Here is a 25,372-nt window from a genome sequence, read left to right as displayed (position 1 = left end):
ACGTAATACGAGGAACCTCTCTCGAAAGGGAACATGCTTTTCTTTAGAACTCACTGTACATACAGTAGCCTATACTGTAACACCGAGACAATTGGAATATGCTTGTTGATAGCACAAATATTCATTTAAATATTCATTTTTTAAATTTACATTTAAAGCACAATAGTTACTTAACCGTTTAGATGCAGCTATGACAGATGCACAAAGGATATACACATCATATCCAAGATGAAAAATTGCCAGCTTTATTATGAACAACATTCCAGAGTTTAACAAGTGAAATACCTGCTAGAATTATTTTTTTTAAATGTTTATTTACACACATTTCTGAGATATTTCAGAAACTACTCTTCAGAAATCAACAACATCCATTTTTAATTGATTTTTTTAATTTGAGTAAACATCTGGTCTGATATGATTCAGATGATAACTTATTAAATACTAAATCTGATGATGTCAAATGTAAAAATCAGAGGGTCGGGTTTTGGAGGCAGTGTCGACTACCAGGGTGTAGTTTTTGTTTTTTTGTTTTTAGCCTGACAGGAAAAGAGGGACCGTTTTCCTCTGCTGTGTATCTATTATGGCAATGTCAAAAATATTATGTACAAATTTAAAATGATACAGAATAATACATTTAAATCTTTAGTTACAAGTAAAGTTATGAGCATTGTGACGATTGTGATATTGCACAACTTGCCGTCATTGCGATACTATTTGTTGGAAAAGTGCAGAATACTTTGTACAGAACACTGAACTGGTTGACAGAACAGAAAGAAAATAATAAATGTGCCACGCCTAATAGCTGTAAAAATAAGACACTTGGGGGGAAAACCTTTCCAAAAATAAAATCTCAGTAAAAGAAAATATACACAGTGTGCAAATGACTTGGCATAGACAGACAAGGAAAAAGGGAGAGCCCCATTTAAAACAGTCCGTTGCGCGTGATGGAGCATGTTGATGAGAAAGGATGACGTTAAGATCCATACACATCCACACGTAATTCACTGACATATTCACCTCAGTTTCCTCTCTATACAACATAATCTTATTTTTTTAATTATTAGCAATATAATATATTTTCTTGAACCTTTTTTCTATAGTTTTTTTTTGTTGTTGCCCATATTGACTATGGGAGGTGATGTCGCACCATTTTTCGCAGCGTGCATCTTTAGTCCTCAACTTCAGAAGAGGCAGGGGCGGGACGTCCTGTTCTGACCAACCAACAGTAGCTTAACAGGAGGTTGAGTGGCATGTCTCGGCAAGCTTTCCCAGAGTAGGCTGGTGAAACTGAAGGGTGAATGTGAGTAGTGGTTTTATTCCGAGGCGTTGGGGGGCGTGGCTTTACCGAGTCGAGGATAGCACGTGACCCGGTACCCAGCCCTCCGCAGCAGGCGATTGGCTGTTTGCAGGTCGGTAAACCAGGCACATGTTCTGCTGATTGGACGCCAGGATCTGCACCTTCTCACCAACCACCACGCAGATCTCGTCCTCCTTCACGGCATTGTAATCCTGCATCACTAGCACCGAAAACAGGCCGTTACACTCCCCCTCGTCCAGCTCCTGGAGGACAAACACACACACACAAATTAAACACAGTTAAAGGAAACAAAACATTAGTTTAAACAGTCATCATGAATACATTACCGGTCAAAAGTTTGTGATAATTAATAAGTATCATATACTAACCAGGGCTGCATTTTGTTGTGAAACAGTATTGTCAAATATTATTACAATTATATTTATATATATATACACACACACACACCGGTATATATATATTAGTGCTGAGCAACGGTTAAAATGTTTAATCGTGATTAATTGCATGATTTTCTGTGATTAATCGAAGTATACGCAAAATTCAATAATGAATACAAAAGTGCTGCTAAATGAACAAAAGTGCACTAACATATGGTTTGCAAACACTTAAAAAAAAATAAGGTGCTTTTTACAGCAGTTAAAAGTTAGTAACAGTTACAATATTTCTTGTAAATATCAACTTAAACATTAATTTAATTAAATTAAATTGGTGGTATACATCTATTGATTCTGTAGTAATATTCTCATCAGTGTTCTGTCACCTTTAACATAGGCTTATTTAATTTTATAAAGGCCATTTTTTAAAATCTTTAAATGTATGCATCATCTTTCATGTTAAATTCTTACATTTGATTAATAAATTCAGTTATAATAGTAAAAACACTAGGCTGTTACCAATCAAATTAAATAATTTAAACAAAAAATACAGCTGCAATAAATAATGTTATAAGACTGATGTTCTAAATAAAACATGCAATCATACTTTTAAACATAACCGCCAATAGGGGGGCAGCAAGTGATTGTCTTCATGAGTGAGTCATTGAGTCTTTTATTCAAATGATTCATTCAAAACGCTGAATCATTCAGTAACAAAACACTGATCTGAGTGTTGCTTTCCTCTGGAACTATTTTCATCGGTGAAATCATGGGTGAAATTGAACAAAAAAAAGGTTGTTTGGATCTAAAATGTAAGTAACTTAATATTAATTAGGCTACTTGTTTATTGAACTAGGCTACACCATTCATGCTACACAATTCACGATTGCAAAGTCGACTCGTGTTATTAACAATATCATAAATATCAACAACTACAAAAAACTCAGTTTTACCCCAGTATGTTTCTTCTGTGAGTTTATATTGCTGCTCACTTGTTTTGATTTCTCCACGAATGTCTCTCACAAAGAGACCGGCAGCGCGAGCCTCAACGCGACTTGTTAACGTACCAGAGGCAGAGATACACTCATCAATCACTGTTTACATTGAATATAATAAAAACAACAACAAAATCTGAATCATTCTCGCGTTTCTGGTTATTTTTATATTTTATTTGTCCCAGACAAAGAATGTCAAGCCCTTGGCTTAGGCTACAGACAGCCCTGTATTCTCCTGTGACCAATGGTTTGTCTGTCTGTGTATTCAGAGGCAGTGAGCAACGGCCTTTCAATATATTTATATATACACGTACGTACATACATATACATACATTTGTACATATACACACACATACATTTGAATAGAAGGTAATTTATATGTGATGCAAAGCTGAATTTCACCACCATTACTCTTCAGTCACCTGATCCTTCAGAAATCATACTAATAAAATGATTTGCTGCTCAAGAAACATTTATTTTTATTATCAATATATAAATAAATTGTGCTGCTTAATTTTTTTCTGAAAATTGTGATTAATCATGATTAATCATGATCCAAAAGACCCAAAATCATTATTTATTGAATTTATTCCGCAATGATGCATTAAATTGACCAAAAATGATAGTAAAAATAATGCTATAATGTAATTTTAATTGAAAAATATTTATTACAATTTCCACAAAAATATTGAGCTGTTTTTAACATTGAAAATAGTAAGAACCATTATTAATGATTAAGCACCATTATATTTCATGAAGACTGGATGCTGAAAATTCATTTTTGCATCACAGAAATACATTACATTTTAATTGTAATATTTCTGCTTTAACTGTAATTTGAATCAAATAATAATGGACCACTGGCGAACACAATTTTGTGAACACTGGAGACTTCTTTAAAAAGAAAAAACGTATAGACTGATAGTGTATGCAAATCAAATACGCTGACTCTAATGAATGTCCCTCTCCACACGGCCGAGCGCTTCAGGACAAATTAGAACTAAAGTCTGTTCCTCGCTGTCTCCGGCTGTGCCAACCTTGACCTGCCACTCGCAGGAGAAATAAATAGCTGGGTGAAAAGCTTAGCTTTGAGACATTTAAAAATAAAACGTAGCAAGCAGCTCCTCCAGTCTGGTATTCAGTGACAGTGTGATTTATTAGGGACAAAGAACGCAGGGTGTGCCAAGGCCAAGCTCACCAGAGAGAGAGACTGCGGCGAGAAGAAACAGAACAAGAAAGACTGAAACAGCGAGAAATCGGAACAGAGAATAAAGACCCTGCAGAGAGAAGAGAAACAGGTACGGGACACGGGCAGAGCTGGAAAACTAGGCCATTCTCCCCACTAAGAATAACTATCAGGCACCTCTCCTCCCCTCAAAGACAATTAGACTGGAACTTCAGAGCACTGCAGCACGGACACTTTCAGCTCAGAGAGGAGACGCACGCGTCCACACACTGCACACACTGGTGTACTGTGAACTAATTATGTTTAATTACATCTATCTGGCCTCGATGAGACGCTAATTAAAATGGTCTGGGTAACTAATTGATTCAGTTAGATAATACACAATCCTATTTAAGCATAGAATGCTAGTGAGATAATTGGTCTCCTGTCACAGGTTTTTTTTTTAGGATTCATTCACACAGTGTTTGTTGTGGACGTCACAGATCGTGAGGGAGGTGTGAGTGGGGAGAAAAACGGTTTGTGGCATGGGTTTTAAACTTTTTGATGCCAAAGTCCATGAACTATTATGATCCCCTAAAAATGTAAAGGCAGCGACACTACCATTCAAAAGTTTGAGGTCAGTGTAATAATTTGAAATAAATGCTGTTCTTCTGCCTGTTCATCAAAGAGACCTGAAAGAAACGTATCACAGTTTTCAAGAAAATATTACGCAGCACAACACTGTTAATACGAATTGTTTCTTAAGCAGCAAATCACTGAAGACTGGAGTAATGATGCTGAAAATGTAGCTTTACCATAAATGAATAAATTAATTAAACAGGAATTAAATAAGAGGCTTTGTCGCCTATCAATGACATTATAGCCGCGTTATCCTCGATTTCCTACATTTTTTTACATTTATTTTGTAGAAACCATGGACACGCCTAAGACGCTTTAATGGATACATACATACATGGCCAGAAACGGATCATTGTTATACAGCTAAACACAGTTAGTCTTATTGTTTGAATGTTGTTTTCTTGATTTACCGCGAGTACCTTGTTTTACCAAGCCTAATATTGATCTAGCTCACTGCAGCGTACGCAAGTGTCTTAGCCGCTGAGCGAACGCACAGAGTAACGTTATAACAATTTTTAACACACTCAAATGTATCTAATATAATAAACAGTGCCGCGTTACCCCACATACGCGGAAGAAGCAGAAGCGGTCGCCTGTGGCATTATAAAATCAGCACTGCTCTCGAGCCGTGTGTCGCGCTTGTCTCTCATTAGCATTTGCTCCAGCGCCTCAGTAAATCTTTAATACATTGGCTCATCCATGAATATGATTTCTGTCTGAGTCCTGTCAGATTCTTTTCCACCGACTGTATAGGTAAAGACAACAATGTCTTCAAGGCGTCATCAAGTGTCGTTTTTTTGAATAAGCGACCTCTAGCATGAAAATTACATGATGTTCCTTTAATCTTAATGATTTCTGACCAGTGTTTAGAAAGCACTATCAAATCACATTTGGTAGATTTAAAATATTTGACTTATTTAAAACTGTATTTATTACATGTTATTTTCTTTGAACTTTTCATCATGATGGAATTTACCTACATTGAGAGCAATTCAAGCTTGAAGTACCACCTGATGTTTATTGATATGGACATAAAGCAATATACCGTAAGAAAGCCTATCTTAAGCCATTTATTGTCTATTGAATGCTTTTGTCTGCTATAAAAATGTATTAAAATATCTACACTTGAGTCCTTTTCTGCAGTCCTTATCTACATTGATATGTGATCAATTTCATTAATTGTCATATTAATTAAATAACTTGCTTTAAAACTTAAAAAAAAATAGCTCACTGATTGACAGTCATAGTTATTGGTTTACATGCGAGATCTGTGTAATATTTTGAATCCTGCTCACCTCCTCTGCATGTTTATTGGTCTTGTGGGCGGGGCTTCCATTGGGGGCGGTGTTGGGTTTGAGGGGGGTGGAAGGGTGAGAGGATGAGGAACGGCTGCTATTGGACAGCTGCCTGGTCAAAGAACCTCCACTCTCTTTCTTCTGGTACTCCTGTGGGTTCTGGAGAGCTGATCAGAAACAGACGAGCAGCAGGTTATGAATGATCCCGGGGGGAAAATTGAATGAAATTAATTGAATGAAATGAAATAAACAGCACTGAGATCTGTTTGTGTGTTCAAATACCAGCAACTACCAAGATACCAAATCCCCCCGCCCCCAAACCCTTTTATGACGCACTCACCAGTGAGGAAATTGATCTGCATGTCCAGTAGTTTTTGGATGCTTTGGACCCACTCTTTCTTGATGTCGACGTTAGCGGCCTGTAGGGTCAGTCGTTCAGATGAGCCACGACATAACAGCACAAACTTGCAGGGGTCGCTGTCTACATGTTCCTCCATGCTCAAGTAGCTCACCTTGCAAAGGTCAACAAAAAAAGTTGCATAACTTCAAAAAAGACTTTTTTTTTTCACTCATCTTGGATCAACTTGTGCTGAGTGTACCTTGATGCTCTTTTTAAACTGGTACCCTGGTGTTGACGAGCCTTTCCGGAGCAGCTCGCTGAAGATGACGATCTGTTCGAAGAGGAACACTCTCCGCTCTTTACTGCGGGACAGAACGCCAGAGTCCTGCTCTGTCACAAAGAACGTGTCCTGCTGCAATAACTTTCCCTGAGCTGTCAACTTCCCCTGTGCAAAGAAGCATAAAAACTCCTAAGCAATCATCAGAGCACTTATTTTTGTGATTTTCTAGACCTGCACCTCAGACAGGCTACCTGAATTTTTTGCCTTTAGCTGCAGTGCGTACATGGCCCGTGTGTCTTTGTGACCTTTACGTCATCTTTAGGTAGCAGTTTACTCTCAGTGTTACTCAATTTTTGCAGAACATTTCCTTGACACACAACCCAACAGCAATTTTCTGCACCAACTATTTGGAACTTCATTAGTTTCTAAGTCTTACATTATCCAAGTTCAAAACAGACACCACATTTTTATTGTTTTTTGTTTAAATACATACACTGATCAGGCATAACATTATGACTAATATTGGTCCCGCTTTTTCTGCCAAAACATCCCTGGCCTGTCGAGTCATGGACTCCACTAGACCCCTGAAGGTGTGCTGTGGTATCTGGCACCAATAAGTTAGGAGCAGATCCTTTAAAGTCCTGTAAGTTGTGAGGTGGGGCCTCCATGGATCGGACTTGTTTGTTTAGCACATCCCACAGATGCTTGATTAGATTGAAATCCTCTCTGAAAACCTCAAACTCATTGCTGTGCTCTTCAAACAATTCCTGAACCATTTTTGCTTTGTGGCAGAGCGCATTATCCTGCTAAAGGGGCAAAGCCACCAGGGAATACCGTTTCAATGAAAGGGTGTACATGGTCTGCAACAATGCTTATTAAGTGGTACGTGTCAAAAGTATCATCCACATGGATGGCGGGACCCAAGGTTTCCCAGCAGGACATTGCCCAAAGCATCACACTACCTCGACCGGCTTGACTTCTTCCCATAGTGCATCCTGGTGCCATGTGTTCCCTAGCAAGCACCTGGCCATCCATGTGATGTAAAAGAAAACGTGATTAATCAGACCAGGCTACCTTCTTCCTTTGCTCCGTGATCCAGTTCTGAGCCTCACGTGCCCACTGTGGGTGCACGGGGGACAGGGGTCAGCATGGGCACCCTGATTCGTCTGTGGCTTTGCAGCGCCCATATGCAGCAAACTGTGATGCATTGTGTATTCGGACACCTTTCTATCACATCCAGCATTAACTTCTTGAGCAATTTGACCACACGGGCCATCTTTCGCTTCTAACATGCATTAAAGAACCTTGGCTGCCCATGACCCTGTCGCCGGTTCATCACTGTTCCTTTCTTGGACCACTTTTGATAGATACTGACCACTGCAGATCGGGAACACCCCACAAGAGCTGCAGTTTTGGAGATGCTCTGACCCAGTCGTCTAGCCATCACAATTTGGCCCTTGTCAAACTCAATCAAATCCTTACGCTTGCCCATTTTTCCTGCTTCTAATATATCAACTTTGAGGACAAAATGTTCACTTGCTGCCTAATATATCATACCCCACTAACAGGTACTGTGATAATTTTGTTATTCACTTCACCTTTCAGTGGTCATAATTTTATGCCTGATCAGTGTATACTTGTAGAAATATTTACATGTGTAGAATAAGTGATTCTAATAGAAGCACATTTTATTAATGGATTTCGGTTGAAAACAAAGTATGTTAATGTTACTATTAATACTGTATGTAACTGAAGTCTAACCTCGCAGCTAACAGCTGATAACTGTACTCTATTATTACACTTTTAGATGGGTCATGCTTATTTGAGAAATACTGTCAGTGTATCTTTCACCTATGCAATTATATTTGCAATTATAATTATTACAGTTACATAAATAACAATCAGCAGTCTATTTGCTTGCAGTGAATCTGCTCTCGGTGAGAGGTGAGATTACCTCGTAGCCCTGCAATCGTCCAAGATTCATCATGTCGTTACATTGTTTGGGCACCAGGGACATCAGCTCAACTGCTTTCTTCAGGACAAAAATCACAGACCAGCAATGTCAATACACGACTACAAACAGGACAGGAGCGTATGAGGCACATAGAATTTAGGTTTATATAGAGCTGCCCAGGTCACCTACCTCTAACTCTTTACAGTCCAGACCTGCTTTAGTGCTGTACTTCAAAAAGTCCTTCAAGTCACATAAAAAACAAAGACAAGACATTTAAATTAGGATAATAATTTGACCATACAGCAATGTTATGGTTAAATAAATCTAAAAATACATGAAAAAAAATCACATTAATTAAATAAAATAATTTTAACCTAAAATAGATTATTTTATATAAAATTACTACAATGGAAATAAAAAAGACGTTTTTAAAAAAAATCTAAAACTTATACAAAGTATTAATAAATACTATGATAATATAATAATGATACTAAAATAACTGCCATAAGGTAAAAAAAATAAATAAGTAATAATATTAGAAAGATATACCATTGTAATCTTAACTTGGACATAAGTAAAGCCATAATAAACACAGACAGAACAAATCTGTTTAGGATGGAGTGTGTCTGTTTTTGCTAAAATCTCTTGTGACGTCTGTCACTCTTAAGAATGGAAGAGGAGTGGCAGACTAAACTGACATTTTTTTTCCCCAATCACACATCAAAAAAAGAAAAACAGGAACACTGCGTAAACTGTAATAGACTGAATTAGGACACAATTCAGTGATTTATGAATGCGTAATTGTCCCTTCAGGGCTCGCAGCAGAGAGTATATGTTTATGCAGAGCTTTAGTGAGAAAATCATTTACATTCAATAAACACTTGTCTGACTCAGGTTCTTATCCACTTAAGTGACTAATAAAATAAGAAGCAGAGAAAATCCCCAGGTAAACAAAAACCATCTGCTAACGCCCACCCGCTGAGAGACGTGTGTGTGGATACAGACTCCCTGATTCTCCTACAGTGTAAATGAGGCTTGAAAATCATAAAGTGTGCTGCTGACTTAAGGTTGGTTGGGAGTTTTTAGTGTGTTGCTATGTCGTGCTCAGGGTATTATGGATTGTTGCTCAAATGTATCTATTATTATTATGGTTCCTAAATACCAAGCTGTTTTTAAATAAATAAATAATTTTATCCAGAAAGAACTCAATAAACTGTTCAAAAGTGACAGTACAGACTTTGTTGTAAATCTTCTTTTTACATTTTCTATGCATACATTTTTATTTTTATTATGGTTTCTACAAAAATATCAAGCAGCAAAACTGTTTTCAACATGACTAAAAATAAGAAATTTTGGTAACACTTTATTTTAGGGTTCAATTCTCACTATCAACTAGCTTCTTATTAAAATCATTAGGATATTGGCTGTTTATAGTACTTTTAAAGCACATATTAATGCCTTATTCTGCATAACATTATTCTACATCCCATAACGCTACCTAATACCTAAACTTAAACGCTTCAAAAACTACCTTAATATTAATAAGCAGTAAATTAGGAGTTTATTGAGGCAAAAATCATAGTTAATAGTGAATATGTGTTCCTCACATATGTTCACCATATTAAAGTGTTACCAAAATGTTTCTTGAGCAGCAAATCATCATATTAGAATGATTTCTGAAGGATCATGTGACACATGAAGACTGGAGCAATGATGTTGAAAATCCTGCTGAAAATCTAGTTTTGAATCACAGAAATAAATTACATTATAAAACATTAAAACGGGAAACCTTTCTTTTAAATTGTAATAATATTAAATAATATGACTTTTTCCTGTATTTTTCAAATAAATCTATATTTTTTTTAATTGGTGAGCATGAGATTTTTCTCAACAACTTTTATATGGCTAGTAATATATGGCTGAGTTTATAATGCAAGTCTAAGCTATTTTGGTGTAAACTACAGGGCTTTTCACACTGCAGGGTTATCGTCATTCTAAACCCTGCTTTTAACCCCAGATAAATGAATGTTTCACACGTGGGGTTAGCACTGCTTTTTACCCAGGGTTATGAAATGTTTTCACTGTTAACCCTGCATTATAGTACCAAACTTGTATGGTGTGAAATGATGCAGTGTTAAAATGTTACAACTAGATGCTTAGCAACGGACAACCAACGCATGCCTCAAGTGCTTTGTTCAGTCACAGAAACACTGCACATTGCATAAACAGTAGCTTCAGTGTTTGAGGGAGGAAAATGTCAAACAACAACAGAAAATGTGACAATTGGAGTGAAGAAGAGACCGTTTCATTCTTACCTTTATAGTCTGAAAAGTTCTTGATAATACAGTCGATAATATATAATATGAGAATGAGCAATGTTATATTAGAGCCTTTGTGTGAACATTTTGCGTGCAGCGTTCGTCCAATCAGTGACACTGTCACTGCAAATAAGGACGTTAACCCAAGGCTTAGGAATGTACAGCGTGAAAATTTCCACATATACCTTTTGTAAAAATCTTGTATTTAATTAAGAACATGCTTTCTTTTTAAAATACTTTTCATATAGCATATTTTTCATAATTACATTTTTGTATTGACAGTATGGTAAATACTGGTAAAATGTACCAGCGATCACATTTAAAAAATAAACACTTTTTGGCATTACATAAAAATATCCTGAATATGAATTATATAACTATTAGGTTATCCACCTCATAATGAAAACCATAGCCTACCAAAATGTCACTAGCATTAGAATGGACATTTTATTGCAGTAGAAATCTGGGAACCGTATTACATGTTTAAAATCACATACAGGGGAATTTTGGTTCCGTCAGCGAAACATGCAAACATGACAGTCCCGCACATGGACGGTAAGTGTTTCTTTGATGATACACGTCTTTCTGCGTTCCAGATCTTCTAACATGACACCGTAGTTCTTGGCTCACTGGTTTAATGCATATTTGGCGCCACCTATTGTTGCGGGTGTATTATTGAGATGTAAAAGTCTAGACCAGGGATGGGCAAACTCGGTCCTGGAGGGCCACTGCCCTGCAGAGTTTAGCTCATCCCCAAACAAACCCACCTGAACCAGCTAATCAATGCCAAGTTGGCCCATCCCTGGTCTAGACCCTGAATATAAGACAAAACCCAATTTTTTAAATGTATTTCTAAGACAAAAAAACGGCCTATATTCGGAACAATGCGGTATGAGGATTCCATTTACCCGGAGTTTAGAATGACCCAGGGTTAACTACTCAAGTATGAAAAGCCCTTATGTTTACCACGGTATGTATTGTAAGAGTATAAGTCTCATCATGATTGTGTAACTCAGTGGCTAATACCTTGAGCAGGAGCTGATATTTGGTGATCCTCTGGATGGGTTTGATCAGGTAATCGCTGATGGCCAGTCTGGAGTTTATCTCCTGCTGCACCTCCTGACAGAAACTCCAAGAACATCAGCAAACGAGCACTTTACTCCAGGGAGACATAACTGAGCTGCTCAAATCACACTCACCTCGAAGAATCCGTCATATTCAGCCACAACAAACTCTGAGCGGGGCTTGTTCTGACAGTAGATGACATACATGTGTAATCTTCTCTCCTGCATAATAGAGGAAGACATCTGAGTGAAGTTTACTACAACACACAGACACACACACAGTTCATTCTGTTGAACTCACATGCTTGATAAACAGCTCGGCCAGTCTGTCGTGGTCCTGCAGACATTTCTCCAGTTCGCCGAGGAAGAACCTTCAAAAATAAGAACAGAAAACATTCGGTGATGTGCATAAACTTCCCTCATTCAAACGGAAATTCAGTCTGTTTCCTTCTTTAGTGTGCGTCAATGCTGATATCAATCAGGAAATTTAATGCACGAGTTTTGCATGCTGATTATTTTATTTGCTATCAAAAATGGCAATCTAGAAAAAAAACCTTTTTATGAAAATAGTGTGAACGACTGTGACAACATTGTAGAGTCAATACAACACTAATATTGTGAAATATTAATATAATTTAAAAGAACTGTATTGTATTTTGAAAAATCTGAAATATTTACTCCGGTCTTCGGTGTCACATGATCCTTCAGAAAACATTCATCTAATATGCTTATTTGTAGTTTAAGAAACATTTATTATTATCAATGATGAAAACAGCTGTGCTGCTTAATATTTTTTGTGTAAACAGTTGAATCTTTCCAATATTCTTTGATGAAAAAAACGATCATAAGAACTACATTAAATCGAAATAGCAATCTTTTATCATTCTAAATAATTATAAATGCTGTTACTGTCACTTTTGACCATTTTAATGCATCCTTGCTGAATAAAAATATGAATTTCTTGCATAAAAAAAAATCTAATGAAATCGTACTGACCATAAACGATAGTATACCAAATATTTCAAATTCTATATTTATTTTTTGCTATGTAGATCAATCAACACTCCACAAAAATGATTTTTATGTTCTTATTTTATGAGGATGTTAAATATTTGTATAAATAAACCAACAAAACTTCACTGAGCATTCGAGTGCCTTTATTAAATTAAGTTATTAGTTTTCACCAGCTGTAAAAATCGTTTCTAGAAAATAGAAAAGATAATAGCTGTAGTTTACTCTTTATGCCAGTCGTAGATTTGATGAATATTCCCGAATACAATCTTATCCTTCCCCGTCATGTCCTCCGGAACACCTTTTTCCCCGATCATTTTCATAAAGCCCTGGGGATAATGAGAAAAACAGACATTTGGAGACTTACAACTTAATAATAAATGTAGCAGCACTTATATTTTTAGACTTATTAATAACCATTTTACACTGTATATGGAGAAAAAAATGTTTTTTGATGTGACATTATACTCTGAATATATGCTATTCAGATCACTGTAATCATTTCTGTCCTGCAACTATAATATAAGGTGACTAATGCAAATCAGCTGTTTTGATTGTGAACAAAAGTATCACAGAGGTTTAACCAAATGCTGAAATATGCTACGTCATGACAGGACAGACAACATATGTGCACCTTTCTGAATGATTTATCTGCTATCTGTCGCATACCTCAACTATGACACCCAGATCCTTCACATAGTCTCTCTCTGTCTGCACCATTTCATTTAACACAAACCTGTAGATAGCAGAAATATGAGATGAACATGTTTTAACCAGTATACTAGGATTTGAATCTGTACTTGTTTAATTCATTTGCACAGTTTTTGAGCAGTTCAGATGAGTACTTACATTCGCCCTCTCATGGCCTTGTTCTTCTGCTCTGTTTCTGGGTCTCTGGGCGTCTGATCAGACGGGGTGACGCTCCCCAACACTGGGAAAGAGCCAGGCTCTGGAGTCTGAAAGACAGAGAGCGGGAAAGAGAGCGAGAGAGATAAGAATCAAAAATGAAAGGCAAAATGCAAACAATGAGGACAAAGTGTGAAAGGCAAAGCTAAAAATTGTGTTACTTGCAAACCCATATGAATTCTTTCTTCTATGAAATCATTCATTTAAATGCTCTGAAAAAATAAATAAAATAATGCATGGGTTGACTGAAGAAAATGAAGGAACATCAGAAAGTTAACAATTAACAAAATTAAATCATAAAATAAAATAAAAATAATATATATTAATTTATTAGTTGTCTTTAACTACTATGCACTTGCATCAAAAAACTTTATGGTTAGGCAGAATTGAGGTCAACTGCTATTGAGGTGAGATACGGGTGAGGTTATGAACAGGTTTGGCGTTATGGGCAGGTTTAAGGGTGGGTCAAAGTGTAAGGGAAGGTTCGCCAGTGTAATTATAGATGTAATTACAGACATTAATAATAGCTGTAATTACATGTAGGTGTTTTTTCCCTTTCCCTGCTTGCATTAAAAAAATGCCAGCCACCGCCAGCAATTTTTAGCATTTTAACACATCTTTCATGACCCCCAGAATATTTTACATAAATATCTGAGTATACATCCAAAACAATCTGTTTTATTCCATCTTAATGCATTCATTTTTTTTTATCAGCACTTAAATATGGGGAAGTTTTATTTAAAAAAAAGCAACATTTTGAACAAAAATCTCAGAAAAAATGCCTTTTTGTCAAAGACTACACCCAGATCAGATTCAGAATGATGATCAAAACAGTAGATCAAGTCCATCGACACCCCGAAGCTTCACAGTCCTATACCTCGTCCTGGGTTGAAATTTCATTCAGGAACATTAGACAGTTTTGATTTATATGCTGTTTAATGTTGATTATCGAGTTATTTTACATATGCATCTGCTTACATATATGCTATCACTTGTTTTTGCTTCTTTTTCACATGTATTTTGATCAGGAAATTCTGTACCCTTTCAAAAGATGTCATAGCGCTCCCTACTGTATAACAGTGAAAACACGGAAAGCCGTAAATTCCATCAATGGCGGGCAAGCGTTGTCTCATAAATGATGGAAATTTCCGTCAATGGTGGAGAAAGAGCTCAAATGTAAATATTTAAGAGTTAAATATTTAAATTTTGTGTTGTTAACTACTATGCACTATGTATTGAGCACGAGTATTAAATTATTATTAACAAGGGTTTATGAATAAACTTCCACCGAAATTACCTAAACAACTTTTTTCCCCCGGACCTGTTGCTGTCTGTGTTTCCATCGTCTAAATTACAGTGAAGATTAGTCCGGTGATGTAGGACTGTGTGCGACTTTCCAGTTCCTGCTGGATTTTGCCTTCAGCATATAAGCTTAATAAAGCCTGAACCTCATCGTAGCTTCATCAATTGTATTTTTTAAACTCAATTTTTTATTCCGATAGCAAACAACTCTTACTGCACGCACAGCAACATACTTTTAAAAATGGTGGTTGAAATAAAATGCTGCGTGGAGTCAACCAATCAAAATGTTGCATGAACTCAACCAATCTGAACGTTCAGTGCACAAGTCTGAAAGTTCCTGAACTTTGAAAAAGTACTACCTAGTGAGCAGGGACTTTTTGAGGGGGACATTTTTACTCAGAACTTCATTTAGACCTTGGACCCTGCAGTCGTAACACACAGAGTACCTCCCCAAAGTCCCAGAATAGAATAAACAGAACAATATTGTCCATTGGTGGGGGGCGCTTGAATAGTTATTGTTATAGCTATCTTCATAGTTCTCATTTTTAGTGTGAACAGGCCTTGGCAGATGGGTTTCTTTTGTAATTTTGTAAAATAAAACAAAGGTGGGTGGAGTTATGTTAAATAACCTCTGTCAACAAGGAAGGTGGTTTACATTTGGTGTAAATAATGTAAATACGGAACTTTGGATGGAAACATAGCTAACGATGACAGTTACATTTTTTAGGTTAACTGTTCCTTTAACAAAAAAGGATGAGTGATGCAGAGTGGAAAAAAAGAAGAAAAAACAAGAACAGGAAAAAAAAACAATAAAAAATAAATGAAAGTCTGTGTTTTACCTTCTCCTCCTGAGCGGAGGGGTCCTTGATGATCTCCATGGGGGGAGGGAGGGGTGTGTGGGGCTCGTCTTCAGCCTCTTCTTCTCCTCCGCTGTTCACTCCTCGTCTTCCTCTCTTTGGATTTAAAATGGATTAAATAAACCCGCCAGTCTTGAGCTGACAGGAATCTATCATTCATGACTTCTAACAGTAGGCACACTCCTCATAAAACATGCACCTATACAGGAAGCCCTTCTGCATAGATATGAAGTTTACTACACTAAAACTAAAATGTGTGTTGGGTGTAGTACCAAATAAAAGGAGAATGCAGTTCTACACATTATATGGTATGTGGTATTGTTACAATGCAGGAATGCTGAAACATTGCCGACTTATGCAAGAACATTTCCTAAATGGTTAATGGTTAATTGTCGTACCTCTTCGGTGCTGTCTTGGTGTGGCGGTCCCAGTTCTACACTTTTGCGGCCGTCTCGTTTACGTTGCTTATTGTTGGGTTTTTTAGCATTAGTGTTGTCGCCCTTGCCATGGCTGAGACGCCGCACGGGGCTGGTGAGCCATTTTTTTAATGTGTTTCCAGTAGTTCCAGATCGTTTGGGTCCCGGAGAACCCGTTGGCAAAGAGGTCACAGACGTCTGCGGCTGCAGTGATGCGGAAGACTCAGATTTCACCTCTGAACTTCCCACGGGATAGTTTTCTGTTGAATAAAAATGACGGAAATTATATAGTGATATTGACCATACAGAAATCCTACAATGGAATTAACAGACAACCAATAAAAGCCATCACAATTCCGACATAATATACAACCTAAGAAAGCGTCATGTGATATACAACCTCTGAACATTTAGAACGAGCCATTTAACCCCTGGAAAATGAACATTACAAAAGTCCTTATACCAGCTCAGACCACTGAAGAGATGTTCACTGCAGCTGAAACTTCAAAACCCACAAAAGCCAAAAAACCCGAGCGCACTGTGTTGGACATCAGCCTCTCTCTACTGAGGGGAAAGAAAAAGCAATCATCTGATCTATAGGCCACTAGCCTGTAGACACTGCAGAGTGAAAAAACCAGCTTGACCTGATCTGAGCATAAAGGCATTCTGTAACTCCACATAGCAGGACATCACAACAAAGGGAAACTGCACGTCACATTGAAAGGTACTGTGGAGTTTACAGCACATGGAATGTTTCCACAGAAAATGTTGAATTGACCTTCAAATTGTAAAATTAATTGTTTAGTCATTTAAACTTTTAAACTATCAGGACAGGATTTCAGAATGAGGATACAAACTCTTAATGTGCAAATGCAAATTTTCTATATACCCTAATCATTTGTGTACAACATGTATTTATTACTTCAATGAGCTCACTGTTACACTGTTTAAATTAATACATTGTTCGCTAACTGTGTGATTTGTATATGTACATTTCTGAAATCATAACTTGACACATTCACCTCTGATAACCGATTCGATTGTAATGCAGACATGCATTTTCTATAAAGCTGCTTTGTAACAATATGCTCTATAAATATGAATGTGAATTGAAAACTGAAGTACATAACACAAACATAATGTGTAAGTATAAGACTGCTGTAATATAGCTGCTTATCAGACTTCTCAAATCTCTTATCTTTCAACTCATGTTATGACTGGCAAAAGAAGTAAAGCCAGATATACTGAAAATGATAAAATTATAAAGAAAATTAAGATTACGGATTTTAATTAATAGTAAAATCAAATTGAAATGAATAATCCTCATAGACTGGGTAAACCCAGCCTGATCTGACGGCAATTTGATTTCACCCTGCAACTTGGAAACCTGTACATGCATTTCTACTGCTTCTGTTACACTTTTGCGGGAACCAAACACAGACTGGCTTATCCACCTGGCACGCTAATGGCGGGTTTAACACAATGACGGATAGAGAAGCGACGGGTCGTTGCCTGTTGATCACGCCTCTTGATATCTGATTGGTTGAAGGACTATCCCATTGTGTACAGAGTCACTTGAATAATGCTTGTTGATCACGCCTCTTGTGCAGTAAAAATACAGAGCAGACTCCAATGTCTCAGACTCCAATCTTAAATTGAGCTTGATCTGGTGATAGCCAGACAATAATCCTCAGATTTTAATTGAATAAATGATTAAGGATTGTTGATTATTCAATTAAAATATGTAAGGATAATTTGATTTAATTTTACTATTAATTAAAATGTGTAAACCTTAAAGGCTTAAAAATTTGAGTGTACTTCCACATGGTATCCAGAATATCACAAATGCACATGGAAGATATGTAACATTACTAGGAGTTTTATTCAGCAAGGGTAAATTAAATTGATTAAAAGATGATAAACTTTTACACTGTACCAAATAAAAACTTACTTGAAATAAATGCTGTTCTTTTGAAAAAAAATGAAAAAAATCCTAATATTGCCACAAAATATTAAGCAGCACAACTGTTTTCACCATTAATAACAATTTAAAAAAAGTTGAGCACCAAATCAGCATATTAGAATGATGTCTGAGTAATGCCATCGAAGGACTACATTACAGTTTAAAATATATACAAATTAAAGACAGTTCTTTTATAATATTTAAATATATTCTGTTTTTTACTGTTTTTTTTATGGTTTTCGGTTTGATGAGCATAAGGGTAGTGTACATTTTGTGCTGCGTGCTGCAGTTTGCAGATTAATGCTTGTAAAATGTAGTCCAAAAAACAATTTGACAGCATTTAAGTGATAAAATACACTTGTTATCAATACCATCCTCAAATTATCCTTCAATATCCTGAGCTCCAAAGCTGCTACAAACTGCTGTTGATTGCGGAGCTGCAAACTAAAACCAGGGTTACATCAGTAACACAGAACAGAACAGAAGATTTTCCTCCTGGACATCTATTCCCTGCTCATAGAGACAATGTAGACAACAGCCAAAACAACTTGTTTTTTCCTGAAGGAATTGATGTAAGTGCTTTAACTAAATTATGAGCTTTATGTTTGTGCTTTTAAACCCATGCACCAGTACCACTACTAGGCTTCCACAGTAAGTGTATTACTGTAAATGCATTTTATCTTTGTTTTTAGGATCTAAGGGATGAGTCAAAATGATTTTGTGTGCTTATTAACAGCATTCATAGATATTTAGTAGCAAATAACCAGAAATATGATTAGTCATTTGGGGATGGGCTGAATGTGTAATCATGCCCATTGCTGTCTGCTTCAGTGCAGATCATTAACTCTATGCTGGTTCAGACACTGCAATACTGAGTTACCGTAGACATTGCGTAAGTGACAACCCATGGGGTGAGAATGGGACAAAGGTCACTTCCTTGTTACGAGTTTCTTCAAAGAGCCATTTACCCCATCCACCCCTGAAACTGCCCCGTAAACACTCCCTCCCAGGTATTCACCAATTAGATCTCGCTCTGCTTGTCCCGACAGCCTCAGGGAGGATCCACGCTGATCATGTGCCGGGATAAAGCTCCTTTGTTAGAGTTATGCTTAATTCCCTTAAGTTTCACTCCTGTCATTGCAACAGACGCCTGCCTGATGGTTAAACAATCCAACCTTCGCAACAGACAAACTGAACCTTCATACTGCAACCGTTTGATCTAAATTTCTCTTTCAAAATCAGATGAGATTCCCACCTGAAATTCCATGACACCCACCACACTCATGTGCACAAGTTGCTGATGTAACATTCTATCCAGAAAAAAGTAACAAAAAGAAGGACTGATCGTCCTGTAGAAAATACAGGAACAAATGTATTGTTCACACTTTTTAGGGTGAGCAGCAGCACTGCCGTACTCCAAATATTGTGGGATCTCAAACTAAAAAACAAACTAAACAGGAAAATATGCATTAAATCAAAATGCAATATTAATCTGTTCAAATATTAATTTGGTCCAATGCTAAAGAATATTACATTAAAAAACCAATAATGTTAACGTATGTGACACTGTACATGAGTATTTTAATATCACAAGGTCACGCGTTTAAACTAACAGTGAACAATACAGTTGTTTCAGTATTAATTAATCTTGGTTAACATTTGTGAATAAAAATACAACTGTTCACTGTTATTTCATGTTAGCTCAGGTCCATTAAATAATATTAACAGATATAACCTCCGCTTCAGGGTCCTGATCACCCTGTCAGGGTTTTTATTCTGTGATGATAACCGGCTGGATGAACATCATTCCTCATAATATCTATGTAATATCTAGGCATTGTATATAAATACATTAATATGGTATTATTCACATTATAACCAAGGCATAAAAGTCAGTCAATAAGTGTACAGGTGGTCCCTGCATGTGTCATCCATCTATCCACTAAGAGGTCCTTACCCCTGATCCTAATTCACACAGCCAATCGCTAAGAGACTAAATGTGCATCATCTTCAAAGAGTATGTTAATCTTCAAGAAAAAATGATCAAACAGAGCAGAGAACTTGATTTGAGCTTCAAAGCTGAAGAAAACAGCAGACACATTGGTTTGTTGATGGAGAAATTAGGTTACAGGAAACAGAGAAGCTTGAGGGGGCAGTATCGCTCACACACGCGCACACACACACACACACGCACAGTCAGAACATTTGTATTTTTTCATTATTATGCTTTAAGAGGAAACATACATTAGACATTGAAGAGGAGAAAAAAGAAAAAGTGATAACATTTAAATGTAAATATATATTTAAGCATAAATCACGCTATAACGTAAAAAAGAAAAGAAAAGGTAACAGCTAAATAACTAGTCGAGTCAAAAACCCTATTTTTGATAATATATGCAAGCTAACTACATGAGGTTAAACCAGAGAATGTCATTTTGAAGGGTAAGATGGGTAAAAATAGCTCTTGAGGTGTTCCTGTGGTGCAGTCCAAAGAAAATGTGGCGTTAGCAACACTAAGGACATGGGTTCAATTCTTAGGCAACACATGGACTGATAAAACATACACCCTGAATGCACTGTTAGTTACTTCGGATAAAGGTATGCAACAACTACATGCTTTTGACAATGTAAATGCTTGTTGACCTTTTGCTAAAAGAAAAATCATTAATCCTTTTAGATTTGACACGAAAGCCTGTTGTCAGTAAATCATTTTAAGTTGAATTACTCCAAACACCCTTGAGCTCATCTGAGAACTCCAGGATTCAGATCAGTGAACCGTTACATTAAATACCAGAGTTCAGATGAAAAGATACACACATACACTAACAACAAATTTCATTAACACACAAAACTCAATCATAACCATTAACTCAGACAACAAAACACCCCACACCCCACTCCCACAGGGCATGAAGAGGCACACATGCTTGCACACAATGCAAAAAGAAAATTTAACTGAACGCATCTGAATACATTCCACAAGCAAACGGAGTGTGTTGAGTTACGCACCTGCGCCATCACAACAGCAAATCTTTCCCAAAATCCAACTGAGACAAACTCCACAAGAGCAACACGACCTCCCACTCCGCATGCTGCTCGCTCACCGTCTCATATGTGCGTCCAGAGACAGGTGAGAGACAGAGAGGAGGAGAAAAGGAGGAGGGCGGAATGGGAGGTGGAGGAGCTTTGGCTCTGTCCGCTTTAATACTGAAGCTCAGCTGGAAGTTCAGTGCTACACTTCTTCACAATATAGAGGAGGGGCCAGGGGGCGGGGCCAGGGCCATTGAGACACACACACACACACACACACACACACACACACACACACAAACACACAGACACACAGACAAACACACACACACACACACTTCATTGATGTCTGCTAAAACCAATATGCAAAAATTATTTTTTTTCTTCCCTCAAACAAGATGAGAAACAGGGTTTTTTTTTTAAAGTTGTTCCATGGAAAGACAATGTAGTATTGTGTGTGTAGTTCATTTGTGTGTGTGTCTCTGCGTGTGTGTGAATCCTTACATCAGCTACGTCTGCATGCTGCAGTGGCCCATTTTTGAGAGGGTGTGCCTATATCACAAGATCTCCATCCCCACTTCAGCAGTTTCAGGAACACAAACACACAAATATGCGGCTAAATGGTCATATTATATACATAAATATCTTCAGCATCAAATAAAACACACATTTAAGATATAAGATTAAGTCCAGGGCTTGGCTTTTTTGCTCACCAGCCATTGTGGTTAGTGCTTTTCCAAAGATTTAGTTTGGCCACAATTTTGACATCAATAACATTAGGGAAAAACTGCCATATAAATATTTTGTAACATTTTATTTTAGGGTTTAGTTATTAATATGAACTAGTTGCTTATTAACATGCATATTAATAGGATATTTGCTGTTTATTAGTACTTATTAAGCACATATTAATGCCTTATTTTACATGACCTTATTCTCCCATCTCTTAATCCCACCCAATACCTAAACTTGCTACAAAAACTACCTTACGAACTATTAAAAAACAGTAAATTAGGAGTTTATTGAGGCAAAAGGTGTAGTTAATAATATATTGTTCCCTATACTAAAGTGTTACTGATATTTTCAATAGTAACTCTTAGTTTGGCAGCAGGTGTATTCTATACCTGCTGTCACTTTAAGACCTGACACACAGATCCATTATACTGTTACACATGCTCTTTTCCCCTCAAATATTTATATTCACTTAAAACATAACTGACTGTGTTTATGTCAATACTCGCCAAGACCTTCATTTAGATTTTTTTGTGTGTTTGACCGCTTAAGCACAATAAGCAGCAGAAAAGAACTCAATACTGAGAGGCGGCTTTATGTGTACTCTGCAGAAAGGAGTAAAATTATTCACAATACGTGCAGTCCCATGCCGAAATTTAAGCTCTGTAACATTAACAGTATTCATCCAGAGTACATGAAAAGAGTGAGTGAGGGGAGGCGGGTTTGTGTGTCAACTCCCTTTCGGAGAGATGAGAGAGCTTTACCAATTAGCGATTGGCTCTTTTTTATAGAAGTCGGGACTTATTCTGCCATATTACATGTTGCACTTTCTCTCATTCATAAGTAATATGAGTGCAATGTCTTAGTATATATAAAGTCTTTCTGTCAGGACCACTTTGGTCAAAGATGATTGATAATTAGCATACAGTTTAGACTGGTTTTATGGTTCTGTTCTGGGGTGCGTTTCCCAGTTGTTAGCCAACTATGGTTGCAAGTTCTATCGTTATCAGCATAGTTCAACCAGTCTGTGTTTCTTGAAACCATCGTTCCAATGAACATTTGCAAACAGCCTCACAAACTTGTGTGGTTGTAACGACCGATCTTGACCTGACAGACAATTTGTGAAAATAGGAGAGTATTCATCTGAGTGTTTGGGCATGGATTGTGGTGTCCCACAGGGGTCAGTGCGGGGACCAAAGTTATTTTTTTACTATATATTAATGATATTTGTAAAGTATTGGAAATATTGAAATTTGTATTATTTGCAGATAAGGCAAATAAATTTGGTTCAGGAGACAATTTACAGCTATTTTTGGATTTAATCACCTTATAATTTAGGAAAATAAAACAATGGTTGGATATTAATAGATTATCGATAAATTTGAGTAAAACAACATTCATGGTATTTGAAAACTGTAAGCCAAATCAACAAGTACAAATACAGATAGAGGGGGTTAACTTAGAAAGAGTACATGAAAATACATTTCTTGGAGTGATCATAGATGAAAAGATCTGCTGGAAGCATCACATAAAATACATCAAAACCAAACTGTCTAGAATATTGCAATTCTAGCTAGAGCTAAGCATATACTGGAAATCTCTTCGCATCTTGTACTGTTCATTAGTGTTACCTTATTTAAAATACTGTGTAGAGCTTATGGGAAGCACTTACCGACATTCACTACAGCCGTTAGTAATAATGCAAAAATGAGCTATGAGAATCATTCATAATGTTGGATTCTATGAACACACAAATTCATTATTTTGCAGTGGAGATTATTAAAATACTACGATCAAATTGAATATCAAATTGCAGTATTCATGTTCAAAGTAAGAAATAGGCTATTGCCTGGGAATATACAAATGATGTTTTTTTGAGAGGGAGGGAGGGAGGGTACAACTTGAGGGGAAGTGGAAACTAAGATTAAAAGATTTAGAACAACAAGGAAAAGATTTTGTTTATCAATATGTGGAGTTAAATTGTGGAATAAAACAGATGAAAACTTAAAGCAAGGCTCTAACACATTCCTCTTTAAAAATATATAGAGAAAAGATTCTTAAGAAGTATCAAGAAGTACTGTAGGAAAATGGGAGCACTCCTTTGTTATGATTTGTAATTCGTGTTAGAGGTCACTTGAAGTATGTATTATGGTATGTGTGGGTATATATATGCATATGTGGATATAGGGCTATACTTTGCTGTGTTTTTTATTTTATTTTATTTTTCTATTCTTCTATTTTTTATCTTTACTTTTTCTTTTTTAAATGTTTGCACATTATTGTATTTTTATTATTCTCTCATGTTCGAAAATAAATAAATAAAATATAACAAAGACCCTATGTTTTGCAATACAATATGAACTCAATAAATACATTGTACTTATTTTTTTGATGTAAGTACAATAAGGCCACCTAATATAAAGTGGGACCTCACAGGTTAATCTCACGAAGGACAGCCAATATAAGACATTTTCTAGTTTCCAGGTTGGCCCTACTTGGAATTCTATTCCTACATTGTACAAGTTAACTATGTGACAACCATGCAGGGCAACATTTTGGAAACAAAGTTCCAAGAACATTAACATGCCTGTCCAATAATAAGACTGACGTTCCAAAAACAGAACTGAAAAAAGCCTAGTCAACAGAACGAAGTGTAGCATGCTGTTAAACTGTCTGACTGGACAGAATCCTTCATGCCTGACTAAAGACTTTCCATGTTTCTGTGCATGACTTTCTGTTTACTATAACCCTGTTGCACACACTCCATACACACAACAATATCAGCTACTCAAAATAAACAGGCAGAAGTGTGAATAGCCATCGCAAAATCCAAAGGACAAGCAAGATCATTCAAAGGAATATTCCAATATTCCAAATATTCCATTTTGACCAATATCTAAATTTTTTGAAGGTGCATGAACTTCTGGTTATGTGTTACATATAATTCCTCTCAGTGGAGTTTAGAGTTAAAGAGTTAAAATTTCAAGACAACACAGCGTGTCATAGTTCAGCAGCCATCTTGACCTGTCAGTTGTTCAGCTGCTTTCTATTTATTTAATTTTCTTGAAACCTACCTGGAAAAGGTTGACTCCCCCTTTCCTCTGCCTATTCTTAGATCCAGGCCTGAACTATCATGAGGTCAGGGGGGTTCTGGTAGGGATGTTTAGAAATGTGCTCTTCTAAACAGAGGAAGTGCAGTGCAGGGAGACAACAGGAAGTAAAGGGACTATACAATACAGAGAGTGTTCCGCTTCAGACAGTATGGGGCCTAAAAGACACACATTTTGACACCACCCTGACCCAAAAACCAAAAGCTACACCCTCATGGTTCTTACTTGAAGTATATGGAACCTCTAAAGAACCCGATATACTCATGGCAAAGTTCTAGGGGTAAAAATAAGTTCAAAACACCT

General features: G+C 36.8%; 1 protein-coding gene across 2 annotated transcripts in view; it reads right to left on the bottom strand.

Annotated features, from left to right (window-relative positions):
• Positions 1-222: 222 nt before the first annotated feature.
• The window catches only part of kalrnb (kalirin RhoGEF kinase b), a 110,350-nt gene continuing 85,200 nt past the window's right edge, over positions 223-25,372 (bottom strand). The window contains exons 1-15 of one of the 2 annotated variants that reach the window (XM_067459071.1): positions 21,207-21,397; positions 16,217-16,494; positions 15,801-15,914; positions 13,603-13,709; positions 13,423-13,489; positions 12,979-13,082; positions 12,044-12,113; positions 11,878-11,964; positions 11,705-11,797; positions 8,550-8,600; positions 8,361-8,438; positions 6,386-6,571; positions 6,127-6,298; positions 5,787-5,953; positions 223-1,560 (exon numbers count right to left, since the gene is read on the bottom strand). In XM_067459071.1, coding sequence (XP_067315172.1) covers positions 1,342-1,560; positions 5,787-5,953; positions 6,127-6,298; positions 6,386-6,571; positions 8,361-8,438; positions 8,550-8,600; positions 11,705-11,797; positions 11,878-11,964; positions 12,044-12,113; positions 12,979-13,082; positions 13,423-13,489; positions 13,603-13,709; positions 15,801-15,914; positions 16,217-16,494; positions 21,207-21,288 — 1,875 coding nt within the window. In that variant the 5' untranslated portion in view covers positions 21,289-21,397 and the 3' untranslated portion in view covers positions 223-1,341. Of the gene's footprint in view, positions 1,561-5,786; positions 5,954-6,126; positions 6,299-6,385; positions 6,572-8,360; positions 8,439-8,549; positions 8,601-11,704; positions 11,798-11,877; positions 11,965-12,043; positions 12,114-12,978; positions 13,083-13,422; positions 13,490-13,602; positions 13,710-15,800; positions 15,915-16,216; positions 16,495-21,206; positions 21,398-25,372 lie in introns of those variants that run through there. The other variant, XM_067459070.1, reaches the window with a different exon arrangement.

The sequence above is a fragment of the Pseudorasbora parva genome, chromosome 12, assembly GCF_024679245.1.
Source record: "Pseudorasbora parva isolate DD20220531a chromosome 12, ASM2467924v1, whole genome shotgun sequence".
Lineage (NCBI taxonomy): Eukaryota > Metazoa > Chordata > Actinopteri > Cypriniformes > Gobionidae > Pseudorasbora > Pseudorasbora parva.
The sequence above is the reverse complement of the archived record's forward strand: the minus strand, read 5'-3'. Positions and strand labels throughout refer to the sequence as shown.